Genomic DNA, 12646 nt, shown 5'->3' on the forward strand with positions numbered 1-12646 from the left:
GAAATTGTTTGGATCGTGGTGTTCATTTTGGTTTTTGGAACTCAAGCTGTTGCTACGCAGATAGATATTGTACTAGCTACACAAAGAAGATTGAACAAAATCTTCTCAGGGGTACTATAAATTACTTCTTTACATCAGTGTTTTTTGGCGTATGAGCTATTGCTAAAGTAGCATTTGTAATGCCCTAAATGTTTGAATGAGCCTCCACAGGGACACTGCACATGCATGACTGACCAAGCCAAAAACAACTGCAGTACTTACTACTCCCAAATAATAGACAGAGAAAAAACATCACAAAACTAATACTTTTTTTGCCCCCTAGCTTAGTATTACTTAAGTGTTCGTAATGCCACTGTATAGGATCAAGGGCGCAAACTAAAATCAGCTAGCATATAATTCACACACACGAGGCAGAGCTGAGGTCCACAATAGAGCTTTATTTTGTCATTCATCAAAATAACAAACTTAGTATCTCTGCAAGCTACTGTAACAAACTCAATAATCAGAAATTAAACAAAAAAACAGGTACACCTCTATTTACAGCATGATCTCTGATGTATGCTCAGTCACCTGCACCTCGGGAGTGGGGGCAAATGCCAAGTAAGACATGAGGCAGTCAGCTTCTACATGGTGCTATGCCAATAGTAGCAGACAACACATGGCCAATGTAGTCAGTGTGGGACCCGGACAGTACAAGGCTAATCCAATGTAGAGTACCTTTCAGTGCACTTCAAAATAGAAGCCTTTGATCCCACTCAGTGCTTTTATTTTAATGACAATACAGCTTTGAGCTGAGCTTATCTGAACATTAAGAGGCATTGGCTGATGCTCCTCAGTGCTTTTGGAAATTAACAGGGGACACTTAATTTAAAAATGGTAAACATTTTCATATGTATTCTAAGCACAAAAAAAAATGTCCTATCAAAAACGGAGCATCCTGTCCTCAATACAAAAATGGGAATTATTACAGGGTATACAAACTCAATGATCCATTATAACTGAGAAAACAAGACAATTTTCAAAACCGGGTAGATTGTAATTTTTATTGGAAAACAAAAATATACAACTTGGAATGGATTATTTGAGGCATGACCAGAGGTCACAAAAATAAACAAAAAAGTAAAAGTACTGAGTAAAACATTAAAAAGCATGGTAAGATTAGTCGCTTTCTGGTTATAGAACAGCAGATACAAAAAGAGTTTGTACGAGTACCTAGGAGATACACCCGTGTCATTTTTTTGCAGTAGTGCAATGCTGAGAGATTTCCATATATACTTTGTCCGTAGTCCATGCAGAGTTTTAAACTCCTCTACATTGTTTCCATGCCAACAGTGTTGCCAAGTGACAACCAGCTGACAGGTTTCCAATGTCGCCATGCGTGGAGGGGCCCCGAGCACACAATACGGGAAGATTTGAAGTTCTCCGGCTCCCAGGGGCCTCCACAGGCTTCTGGTTGTATGACCATTCCGTCACTCCAAAACACCATGACAGCAAAAGAAAGGGACATGGGGACAAGAGCCTATGCAGTTTACATGCAGTTCCTTTGGACAGCAGAAGGGGCAGGGACGAAGGGGGGCTATTAAGATTTTACAGATAAATTACACAAAGAAAAAAGGCAAATTATTTATATACGAAATCTGTACAAGGCCATCACTTCGCCGTCATCATTTGTACGAACTCTGCGGGGAAGAAAAAATAAAATGTTGCGACTGAGTATCCCATGAGTGACCCAAACGTACAAAAAAAAAAAAATACAACATCTACCAACCTTCATAGTTGACCTGACCATCTCCGTCAATGTCTGCTTCTCTGATCATCTCGTCCACTTCCTCGTCAGTCAGCTTCTCCCCCAGGTTTGTCATCACATGGCGCAGCTCAGCAGCACTGATGTATCCATTACCATCCTGAACATGACATTAATCAGTGAGCACATTTGAAAAGACACATATGCGTGTGTGGGAGTGCAGACGGTGTTTACCTTGTCAAAGACACGGAATGCTTCTCTGATCTCCTCCTCGCTGTCTGTGTCCTTCATCTTCCTGGCCATCATGGTGAGGAACTCTGGGAAGTCTATCGTTCCATTTCCTGAAGAAAAAAAACCAAAACATAAATAAATGACAGGGAAATCCTACAAGAACATAAACAGTGTGTGTTGTTAGGATGATTTTATGCCAGATTGAGTTCTCACCATCAGCATCCACTTCATTGATCATGTCCTGCAGCTCTGCCTCTGTGGGGTTCTGGCCCAGAGAGCGCATCACTGTGCCCAGCTCTTTGGTGGTGATGGTGCCATCGCCATCCTTGTCAAAGAGCGAAAATGCCTCCTTGAACTCTGAAAAAAAGTAGATGGTATTTAGTTAGGCAGAGATGTCATACCTATATCTAGATATATACAGCAAAACATTGGCTGTAATATTTTTTCTTTAAACGTGTAACTAAAAATGTATATATAGTTTTAAAGTCATGCCAATGCAGTTTGAATACAAATGAAAAAGAAAAAAAGTATCCTAACAGTTAGCTCTAGACTCAAAAGGGCATTACATCACCCGTTTCATTTATAAACTAACTACAGCCTAATGACGAGCCCTTCTGTTTTGAGTTCCAACTGCAGTTGTGTCTGGCTAAACAAGGGCAACGGCCATGAGACCAAGCAGCAGGCTGGAGAGCTACATCTGCAGCAAAGGACAGTCGTGTGTTTAGGTGGAGCCTTGAGGGCCGATGACACTCATCAAGTGGGAGGGAAATGTGTAATGATGCAGCAAGTTATCAGCATCAGTAAAACTACAACCGGTCTGACCATTTGTAGGGTCAAACACACAGGGCAACAGCCTTTTTGTTGTTATGGAGAAAGGCCTGCTGTCTACTGCAGATAATATCGAATTCCTTTGGAACAGACCATTGAAACTATCACTGTAATTTAAAGGAATGTTAATTGACCCAGGCAACATACTGGTGCACTGTCACGTCATTTGTACAAATCTAAAAACTGGCCTATCAGCATAACAACGAGCAACTAAAAGCTGATACTATGTATACAAGTGTATGGTACAACATTGTGAAACCTGAGACCTATGCTGATTTAGGTAAACAGAAGCTGAAAGATGTTATCAGGAAAGGACAACAATTGTGCCACATTTCATACATTCAGTGTATACAGTAGTGTCACAGTATGGCCCAGACTGGCTTTTAACACACCTCTCCTGCCAGATTTAGATTAGAATATCTATTTTTCATTTCCAGATGCCAGTATACTAAGCCCATGTTGCTACTACAATTGTTCTTGTATCATTCAATCTATTGAGAACACTCCCAGGGCAAAGGACACATCATGCAGAGCGTATAAAAAGGTGACTGCCAACACCACACAAGAATACACAGGCCTTTCAGATTACATCATATTACATGGCAACCATGAAAATGCAAAAGTTTTCCACGAGGGAGTCCTTCTGCACTCCAGAGGCAGCAAGCAACAGCCGTTTCATTCATTCCTGTTTTATGACCAGTAGGCTGCCCTGTGGAACGCCTTAAAAGGCAAAAGTATAAATCCACTGAAGGGGATGCAAGGGTCCATAACGCAGGCCATTTCGCAGGATGTGAGGAAGGAAGTAGACCAATGCGGCGAAGTCTTACCGGCAATCTGCTCTTCTGTAAGCTGATCAGCCTGTAAAACACAAGATGAAACAAAAATATACATAATTAGTTGTATAATCTAAGGGCAACCTGGATGGCCGCAAATCCCCCCATTGATTGTATATGTTGCATACACATCTTTCTGGTAATTATTTGGGAAGTTAAAATAGCGGTGTCAGCATTGCAAACGTTACAACGGTTTAAAATAAGGCGTTTTCTTCGGAGACAGCAAAAATATCGGAAAAACGTAGACTTGCACAAACGTCAGATCTATCTACATTCGAATGTTCGATGAAGCGAACTTCACCATAGACAATAGACGACTTACAATTTGGCGGTAAATGTTAGCTAGGACGCGCTAAAGTTAGCTAGCTACCGATACCGGCTCATAGTTAACGTTACACACCTTTGAGAAAACACACCGTTGCCCACTTAGACAGTAGCACAATCATACAGCAGAAGTCACAAGCAAAGCATCAGTTTGCGCATAACGCTAAGTAACAACCCTAACGTTACATCTACATTTGCGCATGTAACTAAGTGGGACAAATATGGTTATTTGACAAATGTACGGCAAAGCCAAGCCAGCGTCAACGATACAAAGACTTATGATGGGCGTGTATAAAGGCATTAGAAGTGAACGTATCCAACGTTAACTATGGTGGACTATTTGCCAAGTGTTACTGCGCAAACGTCTGCTACACGGGTGATATCTTAATACATTTATTCAGGCAAACGCAGCTTTAGCCAACGCTAGCTCTGTCTAATAGGATTGTCTACCTAGCAACTAGCACGCTTTCATTTATTCGGCCAGCACTGCGGTAGTTCAAATGGATTCAGCTCAGCCACTGGTGACGTTACGTTTTATTTACATAATTTCACATATAAATAATGACAGCAGTTACGGGAATGTCAAGCTATTTAAGACAGAGTGAGAACATCATCTTGTTTTCCTTACCATTTCGATGTAGGTGCAGCGGCTGGTTCAAGACAAAATCCGTAACAAGCCAAAGCCAACACAAAGCCTAAACAGACTGACAATCTCTATGAACACACTGAGGAAGAGGCAAGAGGACTCGCCTTTAACGGCTACCCTAAACTCCTCCTCTTTTCAATATCCCTCCGCCATCTTCCCTTTTCCTCGGATATTAAATTATTTGAAAACACTTTTAAAGAAATGATAAAATACCTATACAAATGGAAAATAATCATAATTTGCCTCGTATGGCTGTTGTGAAGGTTTCGCCGTCAATATTATACATTTATATCGTGTATTGCTGGTGGTCTAAATGACGGCGTATGAATACTTTCTGCTAGTCTGTGATGCGGCACAAGACGTAGCTGAAAGAAATCGCGCTCTCTGATTGGTGTGTTTGTACCTGCAATGCGTCACTCCCATGGTCTGCGCTGCCGCTGCATCTTGTCCATAGACATCCCAGCCAGTGCCACAGGCATAGCAGACAAGCTTGTTGCACAGTGTGTATACATATGGGCATCATCTTTAGGGGGACCCAACAAGATCGTTTTGATAAGCAATTAGCTACCAGGAGCATATGTTATTATTGTAATATTACTGACCCAGTTTGTGCTTACATGCATTTCCTGTTGCTGCAGTTTCCTCATTTTCTGAGAACATTGTTTTGTGTTTTTATAAGCATATTAACACCCACGCTTTATTTATTTTGTATTGCTGTTACAAGGTTATCACATAGGCTACTCGGATAGTTCATAAATTCTCTTGTCTGCTGTGCATCCATCACTTCAAATGTTATACATAATGAGATGCAGTGTCAAGCCTGAAGTGTTTGAGTGTAATAGTTGGTAATAAGTCCGTGCATGTGTGTGTGTTGGGTTAGTGCGTGCACGTTTAGATGTGTGATATGCGACTGGGTCTGTTGCTGGTGTTGCTGTCATGGGTGACTGTGGATTCTCAGTTCTAATTGAGCTGCTGGTGTGGATGGGAGTATCTGATAGCCTGATTGCTTATGCCTGACTTGATCTCCCACACTGACCACCTGTCTCTGGCCTGCTCCCATGGGAGATGTTGAGGAGGAGGAGGGTGGACAGGGATGTGCAAGAAGGATTTGAAGCACCACGCAGAGAATGTACTAGAATCTCCATGTCCCACAAAAAGCAGCCCCCACTTCTTTCCAATTCCACTGCCTCTCTTATTATTAGACATGGATGTCACACTATAAGAAGAGAGAGGGGATTGTGAAAAGCTCAATATCTCACACGTAGCTGTAAGAAAATGAGGATCCAAAGTGGTTCCCACTTCCATCTGCGCTGCTTGCAGAGGTGATGCTGCCTGTGCCATGTGATCTGCTGAGCAGCTTTAGCATCAGCCATGCTTTTTCCCCCCAATCTGGAGCACAATGGATTCCTTTCATTTAAATCTGTTTTCTGCTACAGGGTTTTTATCAGCGTGCAGAGTATATAATGTCAAAGGTGACGACACAAAGGCCTGTCACAAAAACCTGATAAGCTGAAGAATGTGTATAGTGTGTATAGATTTTCACCTCTATGCATACTGGAAACACTTTTCAAACACTGTAAGAACCTCATATGGCCTCTGTACACTTAAATGCATTTCTTCTGGCAATCACAGGCTAAGGCTTTATTTAGAAGAACCTACAGTGGTTTGCTATTGCATCATAATAATAATCATTTCTACTTTTGTCCTCCAGCCTATAATTTCTATAGCCGCCCTCCACCCAATTTGCAGAATCAGCTGTTTGGTTGGATGACATGCCCTTCAATGATCCCAAGGTCCCGAGGACCTGATCCAGGTCAAAGGTGATTTTAGGTTGGAGGTTAATAAGGATAGGAAATATTGTAACCCAGGAGCTGTGACTTAACGGTCTATAAAGCCTGAAACCAATCTCCGTGATATAAGACTTCCTCACAGTAGGAAGCAGAGCACAGTTTGTGTTACAGTGTGTTTCTCTATAACTTATTCTTTTTTTATGTAGATGAATCCGTGTGTGTGCATGCACTTACGCACTGTGCTAATATATTCTCCTTCTCTTATCAGTTTTGTGAATATGTAACTGCCTCGCATAATTACCCTTATCGGCCGCAGCCCTTCCCAGAACATTTCTAAAACAGCAGCTTTTATTTCCATGCCACAGGGATCGAAAGGTCCCTCTAGTTCGGTAGAGGCCAGGCTGAATGCACCCCTCCATCTTCATTAATGTCACCCTCCCCCAATGGCCCGTAGCATCACTCCCGCTGATAGCAGTTAGCTTTGTTACCTTTGTAGGAAAAGTTCAACATTTGGCTACGGGTTGTCACACGGCACGTGAGGTACAGAATGTGGTACAGCCCTGTGAGCGGTGTGGTGTTAAGCGCAATCATGTTGTAAAATAAAGCAGCTTTCGAGCAAAAAGCTTAAAGATAAAGCCAATTTGAGAACATAAGTGGCTTGCGAGGACTTTGAGGGATGGGGCGCCAGTGACAAAAATGAGATGTTTAACTGTGTAACTGAAAGACGCGGCCGGCATTATTAATGAATGAGGTTTTTGTAATGCACCTGCTGGTTCCTTGCCAAGGGAGTGGATCACCTTTCATGGGCAACAATGGCAGTTGTTTGTGCTTCATGGATGTCAAAGCTAAGTATGAGTGAAAAGACCTTTACATTGTGTGCGTGTCATCTGTTTGTCGAGTGTGTTTGAACATCTGCGCGTGCAGGGCATGTGTGAGATTAGCCTATATGCCACTATGCAAATCTTCTGTATTCTCTGCACTGATGGTAAATACGAGAGGGAAGGAGCTGTTCATTTATTTTTTATGACCTAAGGCAATTTCGACCACATCTGACCAGCCTCCAAGAAGAATCCTTGATTACCTGTAATGCAGCAAACAGGGGCCAAAGGTCTGACCGAGTCTATCGGACAAAGTTGATGACAGCAAACCACTCCTTGTAAGCGTGAATGGTTTACAGCCATGCAATAATGGCACACAACAGTCTGAATGAGCCAATCCCATTCTGTCGTTCCTGTTACTGAGAAATGACATGTTTCCCAAAATGACATCATGAGACAGAAATGATTAATGGCCTCAAATCGGATAAGAGGATTTGGTCGGGGGCCTGCTATCCTCTGCCTATTTCAATCATGTTGTGATGAAATGGATACAGTGTTAGGCATGCACTTAGCTTTCTATCCCCCCTCCTAACGTGTTTCTGTTTGTAACCGTGGTACTAGATCATCTAACATCTCTAAACCAGTCGCTTTATTTGAGGGGATCGGAGGGACAAAACCATTTACTGGCTGTCAAATAGAATCTCCCGCTGTTGATCGCCGCTCTGCCTCACTTTTCATTACCCTCCTGTCTCTCCTTCTAACTCTGTCCCTCTCCCTTTTTCTCCCCTCACTGGCTCACCTCCAGGTTGTCTGCTGCAGTCAGTGTGAGTCTGGAGTTCAAACACTGCAGCCTTCGGCGCATGAAACGGTGACTTGGAACCTTCCAGAAGTGTGGCACTACAACAGCTAAGGTGATTTCATCCTCAGTGGCTGTTTTTCACCGTTAGCTGCTTTTGTCGAAAACAGGTGTCAGGAGCTGCACTAGCTATGGATTTGTATTATTTCCCAGAAGTTCCCTCTACAAATAATGTGTCTCAGTTCACTTTGTCAATCAGTCATGTAGAAAGTAAAACCAGTGCAATGGAGAAGCACTGCAGACTGCAGAGGGTGATGCAGGGGTACTTTAGTGCGTAACCACAATAGAGAAGTGACAGGCGCAGGGTTTTTTAGCAGCGCCCTGTCCTTGACCCTGTCTGCAGTGTAGGCCAGGTCTGTCTCTGCAGTGGCAGGGACCTGCAGGGCTGCTGCCTCGCTCCGTGCCTCTCTCTCAGATGATCTCATCCTGCAGGGGGGGCAGATCCGCCGCATGCTGAGGCCACTTCCAGATGAATCCAGGCTGCAGAGCGGGCGTCTCGTCGGCTGTGCCTGTGTGTGTGACTGTGGGTGCGTTAGGGGCTGTGAGAGTGCTGCGTTTCTGCTCAAACTATACTCATAAGCAAATGTGATTGATCTGACTTGTGTGGAAGACTCAGCTGTGACACCTGGTGGCTGGAGTAGAGATTGCAGAGGGATGTGAAAACAGTACAACTAAATGGTAATTGTTGTTAATGCATTGAGGGGGGGAAATACATTAAGTGAAGTACTTTTATTCAAGTACAACTCTGAAATAGCTTTACTTGGCTTTAATATTTCCATTTCATTCTACTAGTATATAGACAGCCATCTTTACTAGGAACTTGCAGGTTCAAAAGGATCCAAAACATAGGATCAGCACATATAATCAGTGTTGGGCAAGTTACTTTGAAAAAGTAACTAGTAATAGTTATAGTTACTGCTCTCAAAAAAGTAACTAGTTACTTTATTAGTTACTAAATTATTAAAGTAACGAGTAACAAGTTACTTTACTTTAAAAATAATAACAATACAAATACAAGTTTTTGTGTTGTTCTGTGGCACAGTAAGAGAAAGGACAACTCCCCACATGTACATTAGTTAGGTGCTTCAGGAGATTGGCATTGCTGTTATTCGATGTGGACAATACTTTCAATGCACACAGTTGCACACAGTTTACATTTGACCGTAATATTTTTTGTGTCCTTTATCCCCACAAATTGAAAATAGTGGTTATATCTCCAAGTTGTAAATTCGCTGATATTTGCATCTACCATAGTGTGTGTGTGTGTGTGTGTGTGTGTGTGTGTGTGTGTGTGTGTGTGTGTGTGTGTGTGTGTGTGTGTGCAGGGCCGCCCCTGGCCAACTTGGGGCCCCAAGCGACATTGTGAGATGAGGCCCCCCCCAACCGACAGGAGTGAAAACCTTTTTTTTGGAAACAAAGTAGGCTACTTTGCAAATATAATTCCTGTTCATTATTATTATCAACACAGTTACTTTTTTATACAGTGAGGTAAATGGTAAATGGTGAATACGTCTGCATTTCCTGCCAAATACTAGCCTCAAAAAGATTAAAATATAATTAATGCAAATAAACTACTTCTACTAATAATAATCATAATCAATTCAATAATATAAATACTATATTATTTTATTATAATATAATTGTAATATAGTCAAGACAAAACATGCTTATGACATGCTCAAAAACTGATATTTCTTAAATCTGTATTCTAGTTCCCTCTGTCAGCAATGTATCAACAATTACACACACATTTCTATCAGTATTTCTCTGTGTTGTGGTTGACATGATGATGACTGTTAGGAGTTAAGGGGAGAGGCTGAGCATCACCATGAAATGTGCAAATTGACATAAAAATGAATAAGAGGGGAACAAATGCTCCATGTTTTTTAAGCTGTAAACTTTAACTGTTATGTAAGCCAACTAGACAGACAGTGTATCTCTCTTCCTCCTGTACATTAGCAGATAAAAAGCATAACATACTTGAATGAATGGTAAATAAAGAATGCTGTAAATAACTGCATCTCCATTTGCCTATATGCTATGCAGAGACGGGGGGGGGGGAGAACTGAGCGGAGAACTGCGCACAGCAGCTGAGGCCCTCTGGGCGGGGCCCCCTGCGCAAGGCGGGGCCCCATGCAGCCTGCGTGATTGGCCTGTAGGGATGGGCGGCCCTGTGTGTGTGTGTGTGTGTGTGTGTGTGTGTGTGTGTGTGTGTGTGTGTGTGTGTGTGTGTGTGTGTGTGTGTGTGTGTGTGTGTGTGTGTTGCTGGTGGGCGTTGCCGTGTATGTGTGTGTGTTACCAAGTGTTTGTGTGTCTGGGCCGTTTCTCAATCGCGAGGATGCTGGCTTGGTAGTCGCGTACTTCCAAGTCACTTCCTTCAGAAACGAAGCCAGTATACTTCCAATCTATAAAGAGAGACTTGGCCTTTATAATTTGGAATTGAAAAACGCACGACAATCGTTCTTCTCTGACATCATTACCAAAAACAAAAACAACGCACGTGCCTTGTTTGCTACCGTCGACAGACTAACTAACCCCCCAGTGTCAGTAGCCTCTGAATTTCTATCCACCAGGGCGTGCAATGATTTTGCCTCCTTCTTCACTGACAAAATTCAGAAAATCAGACAAGCAGTCAGTGCCTCTGCATCAGGAACAGCAAATGTGTTGTCCCTATCTCCACTTAACATCAATTCAGACATCATGACACAATTCCATCAGATTAATGATAAAAACCTAGAGGACATTATTCAACTTCTGAAATCCTCCTCCTGCTGCCTTGATATTATTCCAACAGGATTTTTCAAAGATGTTTTACCTTGCATGGCCTCAGATCTACTTCATATAGTAAACAAATCTCTTCACTCAGGTATTTTTCCACAGGCCCTGAAAACTGCAGTCATTAAACCGCTCTTAAAAAAGAATAATCTAGATGCTTCAGTAATGAACAATTACAGGCCCATATCAAACCTCCCATTTCTAGGTAAAATAATTGAAAAAGTTGTTTTTCAACAGTTGAGTAATTTCTTGCATTTAAATAACTGTTTTGATGTGTTCCAGTCAGGCTTTCGTCCAAACCACAGCACTGAGACTGCTCTTGTAAAGGTCTTTAATGACATCCACTTAAACACAGACAGTGGCAGAACTTCAGTGTTAGTATTATTAGATCTCAGTGCTGCGTTTGACACTGTTGACCACAGCATATTACTAGACCGACTGGAAAACTGGGTGGGACTTTTGGAAATAGTTCTGAATTGGTTTGAATCCTACTTAAAGGACAGAAACAACTTTGTTTCTATAGGTAAATACACATCTGAGTTGACAAATATGACATGTGGGGTTCCTCAAGGCTCCATCTTGGGGCCTCTTCTCTTTAACATCTACATGCTACCACTGGCTCAGATAATGAAGAACAACAAAATAAGTTACCATAGCTATGCAGATGACACACAAATGTACGTAACAATTTCACCAGGAGACTATGCTCCAATTCAAACACTGAGTAAGTGCATTGAACAAATCAATGACTGGATGTGTCAGAACTTTCTCCAATTAAACAAAGATAAAACTGAGGTAATGGTTTTTGGAGCCAAGGCAGAACGAATCAAAGTTAGCACTGAGCTTCAGTGTGCAATGTTCAAAACAACAGATAAAGCCAGAAATCTAGGTGTAGTCATGGACTCTGACCTGAGTTTCAACAGTCACATTAAAACAGTTACTAAATCAGCCTACTATCACCTAAAGAATATATCTAGGATTAAAAGACTAATGTCACAGCAGGATTTGGAAAAACTTGTCCATGCTTTTATCTTCAGTAGACTCGACTACTGCAATGGTGTCTTCACAGGTCTCACTAAAAAATCTATTAGGAAGCTGCAGCTGATTCAGAACGCCGCTGCTCGAGTCCTCACTAACACTAAGAAAGTGGATCACATCACTCCTGTTCTGAAGTCTTTACACTGGCTTCCTGTGTGTCAAAGAATAGATTTCAAAATACTGCTGCTGGTTTATAAAGCACTGAATGGTTTAGGCCCAAAATACATTTCTGACCTCCTGCTAAATTATGAACCATCCAGATCTCTCAGGTCTTCAGGGACTTGTCAGCTTTCTGTCCCCAGAGTCAGAACTAAACATGGTAAAGCAGCGTTCAGTTATTATGCTCCAAATATCTGGAACAAACTCCCAGAAACCTGCAGGTCCGCTGCAACTCTGACTACTTTTAAATTCAGGCTGAAGACTTTTCTTTTTGTCGCTAATTTTAATTGAACTATTCATATCTTAGACTGCACTGTAACTTTTATCCATGTACTTTTTTCTTTAATGTTTAATTGACTGCCATGTATTTTTTTATTTTAATGTTTATTTTATTAGCTTTTCTTTTTAATGACTGATTTTAAATGCCATTTTCTTAATCTCTTTCATTTTTTGTAAAGCACTTTGAATTGCCTTGTGTTGAAAAGTGCTATATAAATAAACTTGCCTTGCCTTGCCTTGCCTTCCAAGCCACGGCTTCGGAAAACGAAGAAGAATGTAACAGACTAACAAGTGTGCCACTCTCTCTAACGGTTTCAACATAAAC

General features: G+C 41.7%; 1 protein-coding gene across 1 annotated transcript; it reads right to left on the reverse strand.

Annotated features, from left to right (window-relative positions):
• Positions 1 to 417: 417 nt before the first annotated feature.
• calm2a (calmodulin 2a (phosphorylase kinase, delta)) lies at positions 418 to 4736 on the reverse strand. The gene is made up of 6 exons (XM_034224917.1): positions 4589 to 4736; positions 3631 to 3661; positions 2189 to 2332; positions 1979 to 2085; positions 1769 to 1904; positions 418 to 1679 (listed from the first exon to the last, which is right to left on the reverse strand). Exons 1-6 carry the CDS (start codon positions 4589 to 4591, stop codon positions 1651 to 1653), a joined length of 450 nt encoding a protein of 149 aa, XP_034080808.1. The 5' UTR covers positions 4592 to 4736; the 3' UTR covers positions 418 to 1650.
• Between the last annotated feature and the right edge of the window lie 7910 nt (positions 4737 to 12646).

This window comes from Gymnodraco acuticeps, unplaced genomic scaffold, assembly GCF_902827175.1.
Source record: "Gymnodraco acuticeps unplaced genomic scaffold, fGymAcu1.1, whole genome shotgun sequence".
NCBI classification, from domain to species: domain Eukaryota; kingdom Metazoa; phylum Chordata; class Actinopteri; order Perciformes; family Bathydraconidae; genus Gymnodraco; species Gymnodraco acuticeps.